Source organism: Rhineura floridana, chromosome 1, assembly GCF_030035675.1.
Source record: "Rhineura floridana isolate rRhiFlo1 chromosome 1, rRhiFlo1.hap2, whole genome shotgun sequence".
NCBI classification, from domain to species: Eukaryota; Metazoa; Chordata; class Lepidosauria; order Squamata; family Rhineuridae; genus Rhineura; species Rhineura floridana.
In genome coordinates, this window is record NC_084480.1 from 45,186,572 (window position 1) to 45,207,986 (window position 21,415).

Below are 21,415 nucleotides of genomic sequence, written 5' to 3' on the forward strand. Positions count from 1 at the left end.
GTCTCCTAGTTCATGGAGAGAGCTCACTGATGCCAGTATGCAAAACAGATACTGATACTATTTGATTTAATTCAAACACCAAAAATGAACTTTCTCCATTGCATCCTGTTGGTAAGGCACAAAGTAATCTTCTGAAGATACTGACATTGCCATCCAGTTTCATTCATGCTGAAGTGGACTCTTGCTGACATCAGAAAAAACATGCAGTGTTTCATGTGAGAATCAGTTTATACAATTATCTAGCACCACCAACTGGATGACTTAAATCTAGAAAGCTAAAAGTATTCCTTCATTCATTTTTCAACATTACCATCTCCTCATCTGGATGAAAGGCAGCTACTGGCAATGCCAAAAATATGAACGTCTGATCTAGGCATGTTAATTAGTATTTCAATGGCTTCAGTGCCATTTGTCCCTTTTGAAAACCTATTCCTTGGAACAAGATGCAATTTAGAGTTACCAAGCTTCAGACAAGTATTTCTTTCTCTAGTTTTGCTGAATGGCAGATTTCAGGCCCCTGTGGTAAATCTCAATTTCTAATCCCAGGAAAGATGACCTTTGCATTCAGGAACTGATCTGGCTATAGGAGTCAAACTTCCCACAGCCTTGATCTAAATCCAGAGCTTATTATTGCTTTAAAATGAACCTTCTCCAGTTTCTGAGCTGTAAAGTGCATAGACAGTATGTTGACTATATTCTTAATACCTGAAAAATACAGAATACAATTTATGGTACAGAGTCGCTGATTACATTTTGTTAATTTAGACATTTGGAATACATTAAATGTAGAGTGTTGCTGCTAACTTGTTCTTTGATTATAGCTTTAGAATGTACAGAGTAAGGATGTCATGTAGCCCCAAAGTCTGGTGATGTGAAGAGTCTTTTGTTCCCCAGTTTCATCCACATAGTTGCATATAAAAAAGCACATGACAAAATTACATGTGATGCAAGAGATCTGTACATTAGATCACCCAGCACTATTTTACTCTAAAGCAGCTGTAAGAAGAACTTCAGATTTGATAGCAACAGCCGGCTGTTTAAATCTTTGCTAATTTAGATACTGCTAGCCAAGCTACTCTTAGTCTAGCAGAGTGGGGAAATGTTGTTACTTTTACTTCCTATGGGCCAGCAGCTTTTTTGAGGGGAGGAGTGATCTGCACTGGCACAGTGCCACAGCTTTGATCAAATTTGGAGCTTTCCTGTGGCTGCTTTAAATTGAACGAAAAGCAGTGTTTGGGAAATTGAATTGCAGATTATCTGTGGAATGTGCAGTTTCACCCATGCTTTATATGTAGCCATTTTTTCATTAATTCAACACATTTCAAATCTCTTAGCAATGCCCTCTAGGTGCTTACAGGCAGAAGAAACAAAACTCCCTGTCTACACTGTTGTACATGGTGTTTTGATGTTACAGTTGCCATAAGGAGCTTACAACTACTGAAGAGAAGCACATTCCTGACCGCAATAATGTGCTCTCTGAAGCTTTACTAATGAGTGCTCCTGCCCCCTCAGCAGTTTGGTTTTGTTAAGAAAGAGTTTAGGCTACAATCCTTTGCCCAAGTACCTGGAGAAAGCCCCACTGAACCTAATGGGACTTACTTCTGAGCAGACATGCATATGATTATGTTATACCAAATGTTTCCACTGATCAGATACTCCCGTGCTAGTTTCCCGATTTCCCCCAGAATTGGCTGTCTGCCAAACCGGATGGGTTTGTAATTTGAGCTCTATTTGCAGCTCTAACATTTTTTTTAGTGTGGTGACGCTGTCATACAACGGGTTAATAGAGTTAACTTCTTTTGAATCTTTGTGCTAAGACTTCTTCAGAATGATTCGTCTCAACCTTATAGGAAACCCTTACTTTTGATTTTAAAGGTAACACAACACATTGGACAGGAACGCATGAGCCCAGCATACACTGATTTTTTTATTCATTTAATCTTACTACCTCTCATGCCTCACTCCCAAAGATTTCTCAGAGGTGTTAACTATTAAAGCACCATCACTATTAAAATGTAAACCAGCAGAACACTAACAAGCATAGTAGATGTTTAAAAACAACACAAAACCAGGCAGTAAGGTAGGAAACATAGCAACAGCTATGAGCATATAAAAGCATTGTCATTTGGCATCAGAAAGATAACAAACTTGTTGCCAGATGGGCCTCTCTGGGAAGGCTGTTCTAGAGGTAGGTCATGAATGCTGAAACAGCCCCATATCAGGTCACCACCCACTTGGCCACATATGGCAGGAGGAGGCCCAGAAGGGTCTCTAAAGAAGGTCTAAGGGTTGCAAGAAGCTTCATGTGGCAACAACCAGTCTTTGCGATATTCTGTCTCTACACTGGACATTTTGAATCATGTCCAGAATTGAGCCAGAAACAAACACTTTTAAAAAATACTTATTTTTATAATTTCCAACAAATGATTAACAATGTAACAAACACAAAACTAATACAGCACTTTCTGCATGATGCATATATACTCCCAATAAAAGTATTGCCTGCACTGTTATTTGAAAATTGTTTTGGGAGCTTTAGCTTTTACAAAGCACTACAGCCAGATTGGCAACTGGGACTAGGTATTCAGACCATATCTTGTCAGTTTTGAAAGGTGTTCCAGTAATCCAAACTTAGAGGTTGTCCAAATTGTAGCCAGGCTATCTGTCTAGAACAGCCTTTCTCAACCAGTGTGCCTCCAGATGTTGTTGGACCACAACTCCCATCAGCCTCAGCCAGCATAGCCAATGTTCAGGAAAGAGTTGTGGTCCAACAACATCTGGAGGCACACTGGTTGGGAAAGGCTGGTCTAGAAGGTATCACAATTGGTCTACCACAACACAAAACCATTGCTTAATGAGCCATAATCATATAAAAAAATTGAAATTCCTATTAATTATATCTTTTCAGTGAGTTAGTATGAAGTACAGAAATTCCACTGAATGGAACGTAAGAACATAAGAACTGTGCTGGATCAGACCAAAGGCATTCTGCTTCACATGGTGGCTAATCACATGTCACTACAGCCATATTCAATTACTGTTTTTCATGTGATAATGATCACACTGAGCCATCTCCCTGGCTGTCAGTGCACTGAGGAAATATCTGTACTTGTGTATGTTCTCCCCTTGATTGAAACCCTGATCACATAGTGTTTCAAATCATGGAGTGAGCCTGTGTACATTACAGACATATTCCTAATGTTCCCTGTGGGCTCCCTTTGGGAGTAAGGGTGGGATATAAGTGTAATAAATAAATTAAATAATGTGTGAACAGTTGGGGAGTGGGGAGGGCCATCTCCACAAAATTCTGATTGTGTGGAGAATAACAATTGAATAGTGTCTATGGTAATATAATGTCAAATACTTTTTGCTGAGAGTGGTCATATAATTTTCCACTGCCCAGTAGTAGAATTTAATAATTAGCAGATTCTGTTTCAGTTGTCAGTGGAGCAGATTCTCTGTGCATTTTACCACTGCTATAAAGGCGTGCTTAGGTGCTTTGGACATGGTGCTTTGCATGATGAAGTGAATTCCCTTATTTATTTTCTAAAACGTATTCCCTACTCTTCAGTGGTCAGTCAGCATAAGTGTACTGTTTTACTTAGTTATTTCATAACTTTTTTTTGCAGGCAATAATAAATAGTACCATCACTCCCAACATGACATTCACAAAAACATCACAGAAGTTTGGTCAGTGGGCAGATAGCAGAGCAAATACTGTTTATGGCTTGGGATTTTCCTCTGAACACCATCTCTCAAAAGTAAGTAATAGACAAGATAACATTTCAAAATGGTCTTGGAGCGCTATGTAGTGTGTATTCATAAAAATGCTGCCCACAGGGCAAATACTCATCAAGCAAACCTAAAGTTCCTACTGCATTCCTGTAATTCATGTCAGCAAAAGCAAAATAATTTGAAGGTTTGAAAAGAATAATGTCACACAAGCATTAACTATGAAATATGTTCTTTTGCACTTCTAATATTTTCTTTTTGTATGTGAATTCCATTCCAAAGGCTGAAATAGACCTTTAAATCAATGATATATTAGTAAAACTGTTAAAATAATAAACCATGTACCAGTGGAACCCTGGCTAACCAAACTAGGGCTGAACTCGGATGCGAGGTGGTGGTGGGTACAGTCATGGAGTGCAGCAAGGTGTTGGAGGTGTGTGTGCTTGACCTGAGCCCCCTAAGTTAGGCTGCTGACCTCTGGGTAAGTGGAGGATGCTTGACCCATCACTAGTGTTGAACTAAGTGTCAACTGCTCTTCTGGGTAGTTTCTGTACATGGAACTGGGGGAATGTCATCTTGTGTGCCTCAGGCAGCCAAATGACTAAAACACAGCCAAAATTCAAAGTCCTTAAAAACTTGTTCAGGATTGAATTTGGCAACTTTCCAGGGGAAGATGTTCCAGAGTTACAGAGAAGTAATTGGCTACACTTCTCTAGTTGAGTCTAGTTCCAGTCTTACAATTACAGAACAAGATGGACAAGGTGACCTTGTGTGTTAGGTTGGAGCCAGTACAAGTTACACAGGACAATGACTTGTTTTCTTGAGTTGACCAAGTCAGTAGGCCTGAAGGCTATTATTTGTTCAATTTTGTGTGGGCTGGGTGAAGAGGCAAGAGTGAGCTTGGGTGTTCAGGGCACAGATATTGCCTCCCTCCAGCTCTCTAATCTTGTTCAGTGGGTCCATAGCCACTTTTAAGATGGTATGGCATCCCAAATGGAAACCTCTTCCCTGCTAAAAATTACTCTTTTCCAATGAATATTTTCCAGTGAATATTTCCAGCTGTAAACAATAATTGAATCCTACAATGGCCATGGTAGTAGAGGGATTTGGCTGTGAGCACTTAGCAAGCTATGGTTTAGCTTATTCTGCAATAGTGCTATAGTGTAACTCAAGACCTAGGGATACAGAGAGCTCTGTATCAGACTGTCCATCTAGGCCTCAAGCAAAGAACTTTCCCATTATCTGTTAGCTGATTCTTTTAATTAGAGATTCTAGAGGATTGAACCTGAGACCTTCTAGATCCAAAGCATATGCCATACTACAGAATTATGATCCCTTCCATCTAAAGCTGCATAGTTTCTTTGTGGGCAATGTAGGTTTCTAAGAAGATCCTATGAATGGGGCAGAGTATTTTAACAGAAGTTTTGATTGAACAATGAGAAGCAAAGTGAAAACACTCAAAACTTCTCTACAGTTATGGGACATATGAATGGAACTGTATGAACACCGAAGACCAATACTATCTGTATATAATTTCATCTTGGAGAAAATACAAATCTACACTGCTCACCTTAACGCAGCACTAGGAAGTAGATTTGGGAACAAGATGCTTAAAATACATTTTGGTTATGTATACTATCTGATAACTTAAAAAGCTGTATTTGCAATTTTGGACACAAGGTTACACATGGCAGGGGCATCACTACTGGGGTGCGGAGGGTGTGGCCTGCACCCGGGTGTCACCATGAGGGGGGTGACACCCAGAGCCGCCCCGCGCCGTTGCCTGGCAAGGCTGCTCCAACTCCTCCTCGAAGGCGGGTGGGCGAGACCGGGAGCAGTGTCGGCGGGGCGAGGGAGGCTCACCGGCATTCCCAGGCCTTCTCCGGCTGGGTGCCCCTCCGGCGCGCGCCCCTCCGGCGCGCGCCCCTCCGGCGCGCGCCCTCCCAGGGGCATGGACGGGGTGGCTGGCCTCGAGTGCACGCGCACGCAAGCCCAGCCACTTCGTTCATGCCCCTGGGAGGGCGCGCACCGGAGGTCCGCCCCCCCCCCCACTCCCACTAGTGACGCCGCTGACACATGGACATGTCTCTGAATGATGGAAAGGTAGCTCAATCTCGTACATTCTCTGAAATTGTTAGAGCATGCACTCATTCTAGAGAGTGATACATGACTGGGTACAGCTGGTGCTTGGCATGGAATTTGAAGAAAGCATCGAATTTGGAAATGGTTATAGGTGCTTAAATAGTAGTAAAAATTAAACAAATGAAAAAGCAAGTACAAGTGAGGAGACTGGGGAAAAAATGGCTGTTTAGCAAATTACAAAAGGGTTACTTTTTAAATACAAGTGCCTGAATGCATGCGTACATGATTCTTGGAGATAAACATCCAAGTAATTCAGAGGTTTATATTGGGGTGGGGAACCTTTGGCCCTCCAGATGTTGTTGGGCTACAACTCACATCATTCCTGACCATTAGCATGCTGGCTGGGGATGATGGGAGTTGAACAATAACTGGAGGGCCACAGGTTCCCCATTCCTGGTTTATATGAAACAAAGTGTTAAAGAAGATAAAGAAAATGCTGCCCCTTTTCCTCTGAGCTTGGGAATTCATTTTTCTCTCTTTGCTCCCCAGCTCAGAGTATGAATCCTGTGTGAGAATCAATAGCTGCAAACAGAGACATAAGCAGGAGTAATGGGAAGTGTATACCAGATCCTGTACATTTGCAGAATGTTTCTTCACCTTAATTTTCATAATGATTGGATTCAAAGGTTCTCATCCTTTGTTTTTCCAACGGAGTAGGGGAAGTTATGGGACCTACCAAAAGAACTGAGGAATTCAGATGCCCTGAAGTGGAAGGCCATTTAAAATGGATTGTTTACAGGGTTAGGAAAAACTCACACAGCCTCTTGCGCAAAATAAATGGTTACCAAGCTGTATTCTGAAAATTAATGATGACTAGTATTGGAAAGCTGTTAAAAAAAAAGAAAGAATCTAGTAGGATCAGTAAGGTACCAGTTTCCTTAACAATCCCTAGGCAGAAATAATCAGCCACAGCCATATTAGCAATCTCTGCCATACTTCAGTAGAAACTCAGCTTGTCAGTGGTCAAAAAGTGACAGCATTCAAGTGTGTCTAAAGCTGCAAGGTAACTGTTCCCTGAAAAATTCTCCCTCTCCCCTCCCAATACCTCGGGCTCTCAGTCTATTTAACTATTATACCAAGAGTTTAGCCACATACGTGATTTTTGGCTAAAAGCTAGATGGCAAATCTTGCCATGAGTATAGATTGGCCTCTCTCAATAGAGCCTGGCTTCACAATCAAATAGCTGTGCCACATTGCATTTTTCAGATAGAATGATGACGCAAAACAGATTTCTTTGTAGCCACTATGGCATGATCTTTCAAAAATGAGACGTGCCATTTGCCTCAGATTATTTATTTATTTATTTATTTTAAACATTTATACCCCGCCCTATTTTTGAAGGAACTCAGGGCGGCTTACAATAAAACAGAAACAGTTAAAAAACATCACTATATTCAATTTAAACAATTTAAGTGAGTTAGATACAAAGTAAGTTAAAAACTAACTACTATAATTACAAGCCTGTCTGAATAGAGCAGTCTTCACCTGTGCACGAAAAGCCAATAATGAAGGGGCCAGCCGAACCTCACTAGGAAGAGAGTTCCACAGATTAGGGGCAGCGATCGAAAAAGCCCTATTCTGTGTCTCTGTAAGAAAGACTTGCGAAAAAGGAGGAGTGAGAAGAAGGATCTCGCTGGAGGATCTTAGAGTCCGGACTGGTTCATAGAGGGAGAAGCGCTCTGACAGATAGCCTGGACCTAAGCCGTATAGGGCTTTATAGGTCAAGACCAGCACCTTGAATTGTGCCCGGAAACAAATGGGCAACCAATGGAGCTGATACAGCATAGGGGTTGTATGATCTCTATAACCCGCCCCAGTCAACATTCTGGCTGCAGCTCTTTGTACCAATTTCAGTTTCTGAGCAGTCTTCAAGGGCAGCCCCACATAGAGTGCGTTACAGTAGTCTAAACGGGATGTCACTAAGGCATGTGTCACCATGGTCAAGTTTGACAGATCAAGGAACGGACGCAGTTGGCGCACCAATCTTAATTGAGTGAAGGCACTCCCGGCCACAGCAGAGACCTGCGCCTCCAGGTTCAAAGCCGAGTCCAGGAGCACCCCCAAACTGCGAACCTGTGATTTCAGGGGGAGTGTAACCCCATCCAGCACAAGTTGAATCCCTATTCCCTGATCCGCCTTCCGATTGACGAGGAGCACCTCTGTCTTGTCAGGATTTAATCTCAGCTTGTTCGCCCCCATCCAGTCCATCACTGATATCAAGCATTGGTTTAGAGTCTGGACGGCCTCCTTGGTTTTATCAGGCGGAAAGGAGAGACAGAGTTGGGTGTCATCTGCATATTGGTGGCACCGAACCCCAAAACTCCGGATAACCTCTCCCAGCGGTTTCATGTAGATATTAAATAACATGGGGGACAGAACCGAACCCTGTGGGACCCCATAGGTCAATGGCCAAGGGGTCGAACAGGCATCCCCCATAACAACCTTCTGGGTTCGTTCTTCTAGGAAGGACCGGAGCCACCGTAGTACCATGCCTCCAAGGCCCATCCCAGCGAGGCGGCCCAGAAGGATACCATGGCCGATGGTATCGAAAGCAGCTGAGAGGTCCAGTAAAACTAACAGGGACACACTCCCCCTGTCCAGTTCTCTGCGAAGGTCATCAACCAAGGCGACCAAGGCTGTCTCAGTTCCATGGCCTGGCCTGAAACCAGATTGAGAAGGATCTAGATAATCCGTTTCATCCAAAAATCCCTGGAGCTGGGCAGTCACCACCCGCTCTATTATCTTGCCAAGAAAAGGGATATTGGAGACTGGGCGGTAGTTACCTAATAATAAGGGGTCCAAGGAGGGTTTTTTCAACAAAGGTCTTATTACTGCCTCCTTTAGACAGGGCGGTATTCTGCCCTGTCCCAGAGAGGCATTAATCATTTCCATGACCCACTTAACCAGTCCTCCTCTGGCGGTTTTTATAAGCCAAGAAGGGCAAGGATCTAACATGCATGTGGTAGGGCGTACTTCTCCAAGGATTTTGTCCACATCCTCGGGTAGAACAAGCTGAAAAGAATCCATTCTAATTAGGCAAGCAGGAGCCAAAGTTACATCCACAGAGACTGTATTAATCTTGGCGTCTAAGTCAGAACGAATCTGAGCGACTTTGTCTGCAAAATAATGTGCAAACTCGTGGCAACGGGCTGTGGAGTGGTCAGTATATTCATGAGGGTCAGAGTTTAAGAGACCTTTGACAACTCGAAAAAGTTCTGCTGGGCGGGACCCAGCAGATTCAATAGAAGCAGAGAAGAAAGATTTCTTCTGGGTCCTCACTGCTATGGAGTAGGTCTTAAGGTATGCTCTAGCCCGTGTTCGATCAGATTCGTTCAGAGTTTTCTGCCAACGTCGCTCTAGCCTCCGTCTTTCGCGTTTCATCATCACCAACTCCCCAGTAAACCAGGGAGTAGATTTGGCTCCGATCCGTGGAAGGGGGCGCTTAGGAGTGATTGTGTCCACCACCCTGGTCATTTCTTCATTCCAAAAATCAACCAAGGCTTCGACAGAATCACCTGCCATGGTGACCAGAAAATCCCCAAGAGCCATCAGGAAACCATCAGGATCCATCAGTGTCCTGGGGTGGACCATTCTAATTGGTCCCCCACCCCTGCGGAGGTTCTGAGTCACAGTGAGTCGAAAACTAATCAGGTAGTGATCTGTCCATGACAACGGAACTAATGAAAGTTCCTCCACACCGAGATCACAAACATCTCGTCCAACACAGAAGACAAGGTCCAAGGTATGACCAGCAGCGTGAGTGGGACCAGATATTACTTGGGACAAACCCATGGTTGTCATGGAGGCCATGAAGTCCTGAGCCACTCCAGAAACGGCAACGTCGGCATGGATATTGAAGTCGCCCAGTACCACAAGCCTGGTAGACTCCAGTACCAAAGCCAAGATTACCCCGGTTTGCTCAGGAAGGGAGACAGTTGGGCAGCAGGGTGGGCGGTACACCAACAGAATCCCTATTTTGTCCCGAGTACCCAACTTCAAAAAAACGCATTCAAACCCTGTGGACTGTGGGAGAGGGTACCTGGTCAGGTAGATGGTATCTCGAAAAATCACTGCGACTCCACCTCTCCGTCCCCCAGGTCTAGCCTGCTGGTGTACAGAGAAACCAGGAGGACAAAGCTGGGAGAGATTAACCCCCCCAGCCTCATCTAACCAGGTCTCTGTGATACACGCCAGGTCAGCGCGCTCATCCAGAATCAATTCCTGGATAGCACTAGATTTGCCATTCACTGACCTGGCGTTTACAAGCAGCATTTTCAGCCCGGGGGAATTGTCACCAAGGCTATCCAGGGTATCTGAATGAGAGAGCAACTTGGGGGTTAACAACGTTCTGTTGGATTCCCCCTTAGTTCGATCAAGTAAGTGTCTCCCCGGGGCGTATCTCCCTCGATCCTTCAAAACACCAATGGCCATCCCATGGATCCCCTCCACTATTTCCTCATTCCCTCGTATAAGCAATTGATTTCTATCATTCTCAGGGACTACTTTTAGTCAAGGTTCTGAAGTCTTCGTATTTTCTAAAGCGATCAACAGTTGCTTCAGTCTAGTGATTAATTTAGTCTGCTCATCTATGGTAAAGTCTTTGTAGGAGTCGAGCAGAAAGAGCTCTTCAGGTAGATTATCACATTTCTTTTGATTAACAGTGTTGTTAATTGGTATATGAGATATTCTCCGACAGTCGAGAATAAGTCTTTACCAAGGGATACTGATTCTCTAAGTTTGATTGTGGAGTATTCTCTAATTTTCCAATTGTCTTTGTCATAGTTTGTCTAGTAGATATCTTTAGGTGAGGTAGACAAAGGCTTTGAAGTGATGCCTGATTTTCAAAGACTCTTGCTAACTCAATATGATGGGATGCCAGGAAGAGTCTTTCTTCATATAGACAATTTACAGCGGTGGAAGTGTGAAAAGTTACTAACACTTTAATCGACGTATAATTAGAAGAAAGGTAGTGTACCGATTTAATTACATTAAATTGAATCATACCCGGCAGTAGAGATTCAAAGAATTGCCAAAAATGTTGTCTTCGACCTCTGTGATTGAGCCAGCTAGTAGGTTTTGTAAGATTCAGTATAACCAGTTTTTCTTTATTTAGCACAAGCTTCCATTGTTCTGTGTTCGAATTCATTGTTATGTCTCCGTTAGAATATTGGGAGAGATCAAGTTGGTCTTGAATTGCCTCTGCTATCGATCTTTTATCTTCACTAGGGGATTGTTGTGTATACTGGGAGCGATGCAATTGATCTATTGATCTTTTATCTTCACTAGAGGATTGTTGTATATACTGGGAGCGATCCAATTGATCAGGAATTTCCTCTAATGTAGGTCTTGGGAAATCTTCACAGCATATATCGTCAGTAGGAGAGACGGTGATCACATCCACTGAGAGGCTATCACTCAAGTTTTTTGTTTCTGGCTTTTTAAGTTTCCTCTTCTTCTTCTTTTTCTTTTTCACTTTTCCTGAGGATTTTGGAGTGTCCAGTAGAGTAAAAAGCTTCCCAAAATTCATATGTGATTTGCATTTTAGTCTGTGGTTCTTAGTTTTTTTACTCTTATTTTCGTGTAGCTTTTGTTGTTGTTTATTAGTTGTATTGTTACACATACAGAGTTTCGAGCCCATAATCATAGTTTGAGAACTCTGAGATGTTCGAGTTGGAGACGTGTTCTCAAACTTTGGCTGGGGTTGAGCTTATCTGTGAACCATTGTCGAATACTGGAGAGCAGATGTTTCTTGCTAGTCAAGTTATTAGTATGGAGGGTATTCTGCTTGGCAAAACTATGTTATGTATAGTGTATAACTATATAATCTTTCCTTCAGTTTGCAGAAAAATTTCAGGAATTTAAAGAAGCTGCACGACTAGCTAAGGAAAAATCCCAAGAAAAGATGGAATTAACAAGTACACCCTCACAGGTGCGTTTGTTCTGGTCTCTGTTCAGATTGTATGCTACTAATGGCTTTGCTAAATTGGCTTCAGTAATTCATAAAATGGTGTACACGGGCTTAGTTGCATGCAGACTGCTTCAAACTCCTGCACAAGGCTTTCATATCATACATTGGGAATGCTCTGCAATTGGTTCTGTAGGAGTGTATGCAGCTCCAGTAGCAGTAATCTATAGGTTGGAATTGCACAGACAGAGATATGTGGCACAGAGAGCAAGCGAGAGAGAGCTGTGCAGTCCGTCGATGTTGCAAACTTGGCTCCCTCTTGGCTCTGGCTTTGCTCATCATTGAAGGCATGTGCACACATACACACACAACTTGTGTTACTTTTTCCCATGGGTCAGCGGCTCATCACCGGAAAAGGGTTCCATCTCTCTTCTACCTAATCCCTCTTATTCTGCACAAATGAGACCTGCAACAAAATGCTGCTATGGATTCTTGCCTCTAACGAGAGTGTTCCTGTACAGGATTCTGCTAGCTAGCGTTCTCTTCTTCTAGGATACTGTAAGGAGCTGAAGCAGGAACTATAAGGAGCAGGGGGGGAAGATAGGCAGGATAATTTCCCAGGCAGGCAACTGCTGCCTTATATCAAATCCAGGGCAATGATAGGCGCAAGTGTCAGGGAGGGGCTGGGGAGGAGGATAGCAAGGATTTTGGGCAGTGAGGGCAATAGAGGAGGCCAAAGCCAAGCAGAGTGTGGGTTGGGGGGCTGAAGAAAAGTGTGTTTTGGAAGATGGAGAGAGAAAAGGGGACTTGGGGTACCTTCTGGCCCCAAACAATGATTTCTTTCCCTCCAGATACTTGCCAGGGTTAATGGGCAGGTGAGCTTGGTGTAGGGACACAGGAAAGCCTGCAGGGAAGACTGAGAACTTGGTCCTGTCTGTCAATCAGTCAATCATTTATTATTACGGTCGATGACCAGCACTTTAAAATATTAAAACAATAAAATGATAAAACATATCAATATTGTACAGAGAAGGAAACTATCAGCAGCAGCCTGAGATAACAACAAACAACAATTAACAATCTGTCTAAGTTGTGCATGTCTGCCAAGCAGGCAAGCAAAAGCATGAACATACTGAAAATGCTACCTCCCCACTATGGCTCATACAACAGTTGACTGCTGTTTCTGACATTCCTACTCTGCTATTCAGTCAGTCTTCCCCCCTTTGGTTCCCATTTCCTTCCTCTCCTTTTCTTTCCCCTTTTGCTCAATCTGTTATGTTCTTCCTCTCCTCTTCTGTTGCCTCCTGTGTCTTTTTCTTTTTGCTGGCTTATCCCCGTCCCCATCTCTCACCATTGTTATCCCCTTTCCACCTCTTTGTATCCCTTGCTTCCTCCTCCTCCTTACTGCACACGTGCAAACAGCTAGCACCATCGTTCAGTCGTAATAGTCAAAAAGTAATTTGTGCTGTGAGTGGGCAAGTCCTTACTACCATGTTTTCTTCCTGTTCTTTTCCCTTTCTCACATGCAGGCACACACATGAGCAAGTTTCCTTTTTTCTGTTTTGGTGTGTGATACATATTTTTTATTCCCTTTTGATTTTTCTTGTAAATGGTTTTTTATAGTTGTGCATTCTTCAGGGATCCCCTAAGCGTGCAGGGGCCTCCCTCTTGTGCATAAGTGGTGCCATTTTGACTACATAATGATTGACATTTACCCCTGAAAATTAGAAATAGAGGGAATTATATATATATTTTTTATGACAGGCCTGCTGATAAACTCCTGTTTTACTTTAATGTTGCGTGTAGGGGAAGCCTCTTTTACTTTTTTGCTATATATCAAGCAGTTTAAGGATTCATGGTATTCTGTAACTTGCTTACATCATCATTAGTATTTAAGCCCAGGAGCTGCAACCAAAATAGAGGTCACAAAATCTTAGCTTGCTTTTAATAAATTTTTGAATAAATACAGGTACTTCTACACTGGACAGTCATACTTGGATTTATGCATCATTTGTTTTGACTTTTGTCTGCTCACAGAAGTTACTCCAGTTTGCCATCTCCCAGCTAGTGCTGGTCAAATCATCATGACCATGGTGATGCTTTCCTAGTTGCTTCTGATATCAACCTAATTTCTGGTTGACAGTTGTAAGAGATACCGTCTGTGTTACATTTGTTTAATCACACAGTGCACCATATGACCCTTTTCCAGTAAGAGAAAACCTTCATTTTTAAATTTGTTTTAAGAGTTGCTAAAAATGCCATTTCAGATTGAAGGTTGTGGTAAAAAGGGTTGGATATACCCAGTTTTATCTGGTGTGGGAAATTGCAGACAGATTTTAATCTCATGATGCTAAATCTCAACTAGTAGGACTTTCCTCATTAAGACTGTTGAGTCTCTTCTGCATTTACTTCCCTGGGATATCCCACTTGAATATAGACCAAAGTACCAGCTCCTTGGAGTGCCTCTGGGCTAAAAAAAAATGCATCACAGACTAGGTTTCCTTTCCATCTTGTTTTCACTGTTTATAGGAGGCTGTGTATATATCAGAGTGCAGTAGGGTGCGTAGAGTGGATTTTTTCCATATGCACTTTTGTGAGCATTTGTCCACACGTGAGCATTTTCAATTGAACTCTGTCTCAATATTTCCCATCCACACTACTGGACAGTGCTTGATGAGAAGTATCCACACACTGTGGTTTTGTCCCTTCCCCTCAATTAATACTTCCCCACCCTCTCTTAGTTTTGAAAACCTGAGAACCATTGTGGTCATGTACAAACGTATTTGTTTACCTGTGTGTGCAGCCAATGTTCTTACACCTGTTAGCTCTGTGCAGCTCCTCACCTTTATTACCTGGAAGTCTTCTGGTACTGCCACTTTAAGACTAGTTGTTTGAAAACTTAGAGGAAAGCTGTTAAGTATGTACAGTGACTATTACAAAATCATTGCCCTAATTAATTTCCTCATCTACCTTCTAAGCACCTCAAATAGTAGTCCCATTTGCTCTGAAATGCGAAATATGGCCTTCTAGAAATTAGGCACATTTGTGTTAAAATACACAATCTCATGTTTTTGCCTAGGGATTCTTGAAAACAAGAAACTGCTGTTTTCTTTGACCTAGAGAACATTCTAGTGGTTATAGTTATAAAGGAAATGTTGAAAATGTGAGCATAGTACATGCCTTAAATATTTTGAAAACTAATAGCAATGTGTTCTCATACTTAAATAATTATGTAGCAGTAATAATTTGAAGGTGCCCATGTGAGGCACTTTTGTTTCCCCATATAATTGGAATGCAAAAACTGATCACCTCCTCTTTCCCTAACATTAGTATTTGAGTCCAACTGGCCCCTTTGTCAAAGAGTAGCTTTGCCAAAAGGGTTAGTAAGTTCATGCAGTATCCAGGATTCTGGGTAAACACCAACTTCCCTGGCCAGTCAGTCTGGATTGCACTGCTTGACATGGCAGTGAGTGTCTCAATTTTTTCTCCTTCAGGAACCAGGATTTATATTTATGCCCCTGAATGGACAATCATTTCATAGGGAACATGAGAAAGCTGGCAATGTGCAGTTTGAATTGTATTGTTTCCTAATGCTTGAGAGTGTTACTGTTTACAATGATTGGTGAAGAATATTTTAGGCAATTAATATTAAGTGTCAACATGACGAAGGATCACTATCATACTGTCATCTTTGTGGAGAGCATTGTACTCTTGCATCTATGCTCCTAATCCTTAAATATTTTTCAGTTAGTAACAGAAATACTAAATTCATGTGTTTTTGACTGAGCATGTAGTTCCCTAAACTAGTGAACCATTGGATATAGTATGAATTCTCAAGAACAGTTACATACACACACACGTGCGTCCACGCACATACATGTAACTTCCATTTGATTCAAATCTTGTTATTGGCAATAAGGTATCTTTAAATAATGCTGCAACTGGACAATAAATAATTTTCCAGCTAATGTTATTTTTATCAATATGTGACAAGAAGCATTTGATCTCTCTTGGGCTTTAAAAAATGCCTATGACAACCTGATATATAGAGTTTGAGTCATTGAACACACTGCATGTGTTATGCAAATATATGGGCCCAAATTTGTGTTCATATGTTCTGGATTGTCGAGACACTTGTTTTTAAGTTGATGTGCAAAACTCCATTTCAAATTCATACACAAAAATGGGACTCTTGGGACATCAAATAAATAAATTTTGCAACACTGAAGATAAATACCAGAGAAAGATCAGTGAACTTAAAGAACGCCTTTTTCTAAGAGGATATCCTCCACATATTATTGATTGCAACATTCACCGAGCTTCCATTCTGTCCAGAGAAAACCTCCTCCATCATACTGAGGTGTCAAAGAGCAGAGAGCAATGATTCCATTTGTGGTAGATTTCCATCCAGCATCTCCTAACTATCACCGAGAGCTACCCATTGCTGGCAAACTCTGAACATCTTGCTAGAGCCATCAACAGGCCTCCTGTTGTAGCATTTTGCGTAGACCGTTAGTGAGAGCTGTGCTTAAACCACCTATCACCAGGGTCTCATCCTTGTCCCGCCAAACGCTCTATCACCTGTGTGTACCTCAGGGAGACAGCTATTTTTACAAGCACTAGGACAGGCAGGACATATTACATCAAACAGAACATCACCTGCAGGTCCTGCAATATAATTATATAATCGAATGCAAAAGACCAGGATGTCATATCCAATATGTAGGAATAACCACAACTGACCTACGCACATGCTTCAGAAACCACAAATCTGCAATCTTAACAAAAAAAAGTGGAGCAACCAGTTGCAAAACATTTCAGCATTGAGGGTCACAGCCTGTTGGACTTTTCCATAACAGCGATAGAGATGCCAACAGATCCAGCAGCATTGACTAAAAGGGAGAACTTTTGGATATACTCTCTGGACATATTGGCACTACATGGACTGAACCTGGAGGACAGTACCACCACTATTTAGCTTCTGCAAGTGAAGCTCCTCTGAGCATTCCATCCTCAAAGCTCTATAACTGCCACCTTGGTAACAGCATTTGTCTGTTAGCAGCTGATGAAGGCGGAAGCTGAAACATTTTGTTAATACAATAAAAACCTCTGTTTTGTTAATCACAATTACGTTCATATATCTTTAGGTGATTAACGGAATCCTTAAAGGGATCCAGAGCAAGCTTGAGTGAAGTTCTGTTTGTTGCTTTCAAAACTCTCTCTCTCTCTCTCTCTCTCTCTCTCTCTCTCTCACTCACTTATTGCCAGTTTTGGTTGGGGTCCTTTCATCCCCCCCATCCCACATATAGTAAATGATTTATTAGGAAATCCCCCCCCCCAAAAAAAAGTACAAGCAGAATCTGAGTGCACGTTCTTGGAATTTAAATTTAATTGGGTGTATCTTCATGCCATCAAACTTCCTGATTCATCACAGTTGCAAATTCTGATTCTCTTGAAGTGACATTAAAAGGGAGAAGGGAACACATGAAGGGGAAAAAATACCCATCCCTGATCAGAGTGGCCAGGATCAGAAAAGATGTTTATTTAACTCTGTCTTGAACTGAGTGAGATTCTTTGCTCCAACAACTCTTCAGGGCATAATGTACCAGAACGTGATACTTCTATTTTTTTTTTTTTAAAAAAAACCTCACTGTGTTCTGTGTTTGTGATGTTTCACCACAACCACAAATTGGGGTGGCAGGAGGGGAGAAGGCGAGGTGTGAAGGAAAGAAGAAGACTTTTATCCCATGGTGTGCTGATTAGATGGGCAAGTGTAAGGGGGGGGTATGCACTGGATGCAGAAAAACAAAACCATTTGTTTATCAAATGATGGAGGAAGTTGCCATTTTTTCCTTACACCTACTAAGTGTACAATAGCTGTAACATTCAACCCTTAGAAGTTTATTGGTTGGAAAAATATTTGTGCAGACACTTCAGTGTTTAACCACAACTTTATTTCTTTAAGGAATCTGCAGGAGGTGATATTCAATCTCCTCTTACACCTGAGAGTATTAATGGAACAGATGATGAAAGAACAACCCCAGAAGTGACGCAAAACTCAGAACCAAGGGCTGAACCAACCCAGAACGCATTACCATTTGCGCATAGGTACAGATTTCATTCACACATCCTTATTAAGTAATATACATGCACTTTATTGTTAAGATGACCTTTCTCCATTTGTTTAACTTCAAATTTAAAAAGACGTGATGCTTACTATATTGCCCAGTGTCCAGGAGCATGTATGCATAGGATGAAGTGAAGGAGCCAAACTATTACTATGGAACCACTATTCAGTTTAAAATGAAGCTTGTCTCTTCAGTAGTGGAAGCTACTGCTGCAAAAACAAGAAGCTAAGCTCTACCAGTGCACATTTCATTCTCCTGTGTGCACATCCTATCTGTGCATCTCAGCCCTAACCTTTTCTTGAACAAAAAGGAATGGAATGAAATGGCTACTTTTGTGGTTCAAGATATCTCCCTTGGAAACAATATTTTAATAAAAACTAATTTATTATTATTCTTTGCCTGAGATGCACTATGCAAATGCCTCTGAGACTTTAATAGAGTTAATACCTTTAAAGGGACTTCCTGTAATATTTATATTAACTTCAGAATATTTAAAAACAAGTAAGACCTGCAACAGAATGTTGCAGTGTGGAATACTTCTGTACAGGATGCAAGCCAGCCATGCCCTCTTCTATGATACTTCATTCAGTTCCTCCTGCCTCCCATTTTCTCCCCTCCCCTAGCTGTCAGTCAGCATTCCAGGCCTACTGAGCATTGTCATTCTTCATGGGACAGCTTTGGGGGAGCATATGTAAAGACTGTTTGTACTTCTGCAACCCTTTGGATTCTTCTAAGACTACAGATACCTCCTTTCTGTGTGCGGATGGTGCTGTTATTATTACATAAGGATCCACACTAGGAGAATTGAGTTTGTTATTGCTATATAGAATGGGTGATCATGTTATGCTGTAACCTGATCATATATTAAGATTTTGGGGTTTTTTTTACAGTTCAGGCCATTTAGTGATTTATTTCTGGTATACAAAATTTTTTAATACTGCTTCAAAATTATTGGTTTAATTTGTGTGTGTGTGTTTTGCGGGCAATGAGAATTACTGCAAATTCTTGATTAAATTGTATCCTTCTCTGTTAGGATTACAAATGACACTTAAGCAGATTGGGAATGGCAAAGGAAATGCTAAGATCCAAAACAAACATGTTTAATAGAAAATGATCACATTATTATATATAATAATTTCAGCTTTATGGTCGGGATATATTGTTGAAATCAGAATTGGATATTTCACACGGAGATGTGCAGGCAAGGATTTGACATTTATTATTATTTATTAAATTTCTATCCCGCCCTTCCTCCCAGAAGGAGCCCATGGTAGCAAAGAACAAAACACTAAAAACATCTTAAAACATCTCAAAAACAAAACATCTTCAAAACATCTTGTAAAAAAACCCTTAAACATCTTAAAAAGCAATTATATAGTGAACTGTCTTCTCACATCTAGAAGGGCTGAACTTAATGTGCTTTTGTGCATTTGAAAAATTTAAGGTGGAGCAGGGTTTGAGTTTTCTTGATCTGCTGTATTTCCAAACCAAGCAAACGGTTTTTCATTGTAAGAAACAACAACATTCTTATCTGAAGATTACTGAGCACTAAAGTGTGCACACCTGCCAGTCCCAATCACTTGTGTGATGGGAGAAGGGGACCAGAATATAATCTCCTCCCCCATCCCATCTCAAACAGTTGACTGATTCTATGAGGACATCCCAGTGGTGAAAAGTGTATGTGCAGACTTGGGTGCTGAATGTTAAGATCCAGACTATGATGCAGGTGAAACTGTACCCAATTTGTCTAGACATATTTACTCCTCCTTTAGCCATCAAAAGATATTATGAGTTGGACTAAACAACTCCAAATGTCTGTAGTATTGAATATTGAGTTGTGAATGGATGCAGCTGGAGTGATTCTGGAAGGTTGTAAACAAAGGCCCATCTTGTAGATTACAAAATGATCTCTCCTGACTATATTGTTGTAAATTACGCGTGTGTGTTTAGTAACAATTTAAAAATTGTCTCTCAGGCCAACAGCAGATAGTCCTTTTTTCTGAAAATAAGCAGTTGTACTACAGTTTAAATTTATGGATTTTTGTATCAGAAGTAACAGAAGTCTGAGTGTTTAAATCTGCTTTATGTGTATCTCTACAATATGTAAATACATTAGAGAGAGAAATGTTTACAGTATTGTGCTATTAAACTTTATAATATTGAATTGGTCTTCCAGTACTGAACCTTCTGTTGAAACAAAATTATATTTATTGCCTGGATCTCATTTGAACTGTCTCTCCCTAAGTTACTTAAAGCTAGATTTCACTAGCAAGTTATAATTTAGCATGCAGAGGTGACCACCTTGAAATCTATATTGATATGTTATAGTTTGGTACAGATTTTTATAGACAACTACTTAATTTTTTTATAAGAAAGGTGTATTTCAGTGAAGGTCAAGAATATTTTTGCACACAAATACTCTGGTTTCTATGATGCAAGTTATGTGTGTGTGAGAATGAATAAGAGAGTGAGTGGGGGAGGATCTCAAATCCACATCTGAAAATGGGCTGCTGTGATAAGAACATATATCTAAGTAGAAATTGCATGTCTTGTTTCTGTTCCTTTCTACCTTCCCCATAGTCTCTACTTCACTTCCCTATTCCCCATTTTAGGCTTGCTTCTGAAACCAGGTTTAAGAATCTGAAATAGGCTAAATTATCATGTCTATTGTGTTTGTGTGTATATACACACACTCACTTTCCCTCTACTCTGTACTTCCTCTATATGTAACAATTGCGAACCTGATAAAATGAAAATGAGGATGGTCTAAACTTCTCCAAGAGCCCTTTTATAATCAGATTTTTATTGCGACCCAGTTTTTCAATTACTGCACAGTACTGAAATAAAAGTAGAAGCAGTGAGAGGGATTTATGTGTGTAATACTGTAGCCTGCTCCTGTTAAGTGCAAGCCTGAACAGTGTTAAAGAAATAAGTCCATTGTGTTGTTTGTAACACAAGTTGTGATTGCTCCAAGGTTGGCAGACAAATGGTAAATTGCACGTGTTGCTCAGTACACAGCTTCCTATCATGCCTTTATGTCAGCTGTGAAGAGCATTGTAGCTGTCTGCCTTGTCTCTTTGAAGCTGGAAGAGGCATTTGGGAGTTTTGTTTGTTTGTTTAAAAAAATGTAGTATAAAGAACTATCTCAGTCTGAGTTAGACCAGTGTAATGGTTCATCAATCCTGACAGTGTAGCTTTCTTGGGACTAAATGACACATTATGTTAAACACATTGACACTGAATGATTCCTTTTTAAATTTTAAATAGCCATGAGGTATATGTGATCCAGACAATAGCGAGGAGAGAAGAGAGTTTCACCCTTTACCTTTGTGCCACAGTCCCACTGAAAATCTTCCCCAAAGCTTTCTATGCGTTGGGAAGAAAGTTCGAGTTAATTTCTGAATAGCAAGAAAGGGTTTCAGCACCTCTAGATTTTCCCCTTTACTGAATTAGAAAAATACTCTGTGATGTTTACTGAAATTTAGTTTTACAGCACGCACAAAAGGGA

The 21,415-nt window shown here is 41.1% G+C and overlaps 1 protein-coding gene across 2 annotated transcripts in view; it reads left to right on the forward strand.

Moving 5' to 3' along the window:
* Nucleotides 1-21,415, forward strand: part of HOMER1 (homer scaffold protein 1) — a 111,118-nt gene that overhangs the window by 48,980 nt on the left and 40,723 nt on the right. Inside the window, exons 3-6 of one of the 2 annotated variants that reach the window (XM_061619887.1) lie at nucleotides 3,630-3,761; nucleotides 11,711-11,803; nucleotides 17,745-17,887; nucleotides 18,531-20,032. In XM_061619887.1, coding sequence (XP_061475871.1) covers nucleotides 3,630-3,761; nucleotides 11,711-11,803; nucleotides 17,745-17,887; nucleotides 18,531-18,558 — 396 coding nt within the window. In that variant the 3' untranslated portion in view covers nucleotides 18,559-20,032. Of the gene's footprint in view, nucleotides 1-3,629; nucleotides 3,762-11,710; nucleotides 11,804-17,744; nucleotides 17,888-18,530; nucleotides 20,033-21,415 lie in introns of those variants that run through there. The other variant, XM_061619879.1, reaches the window with a different exon arrangement.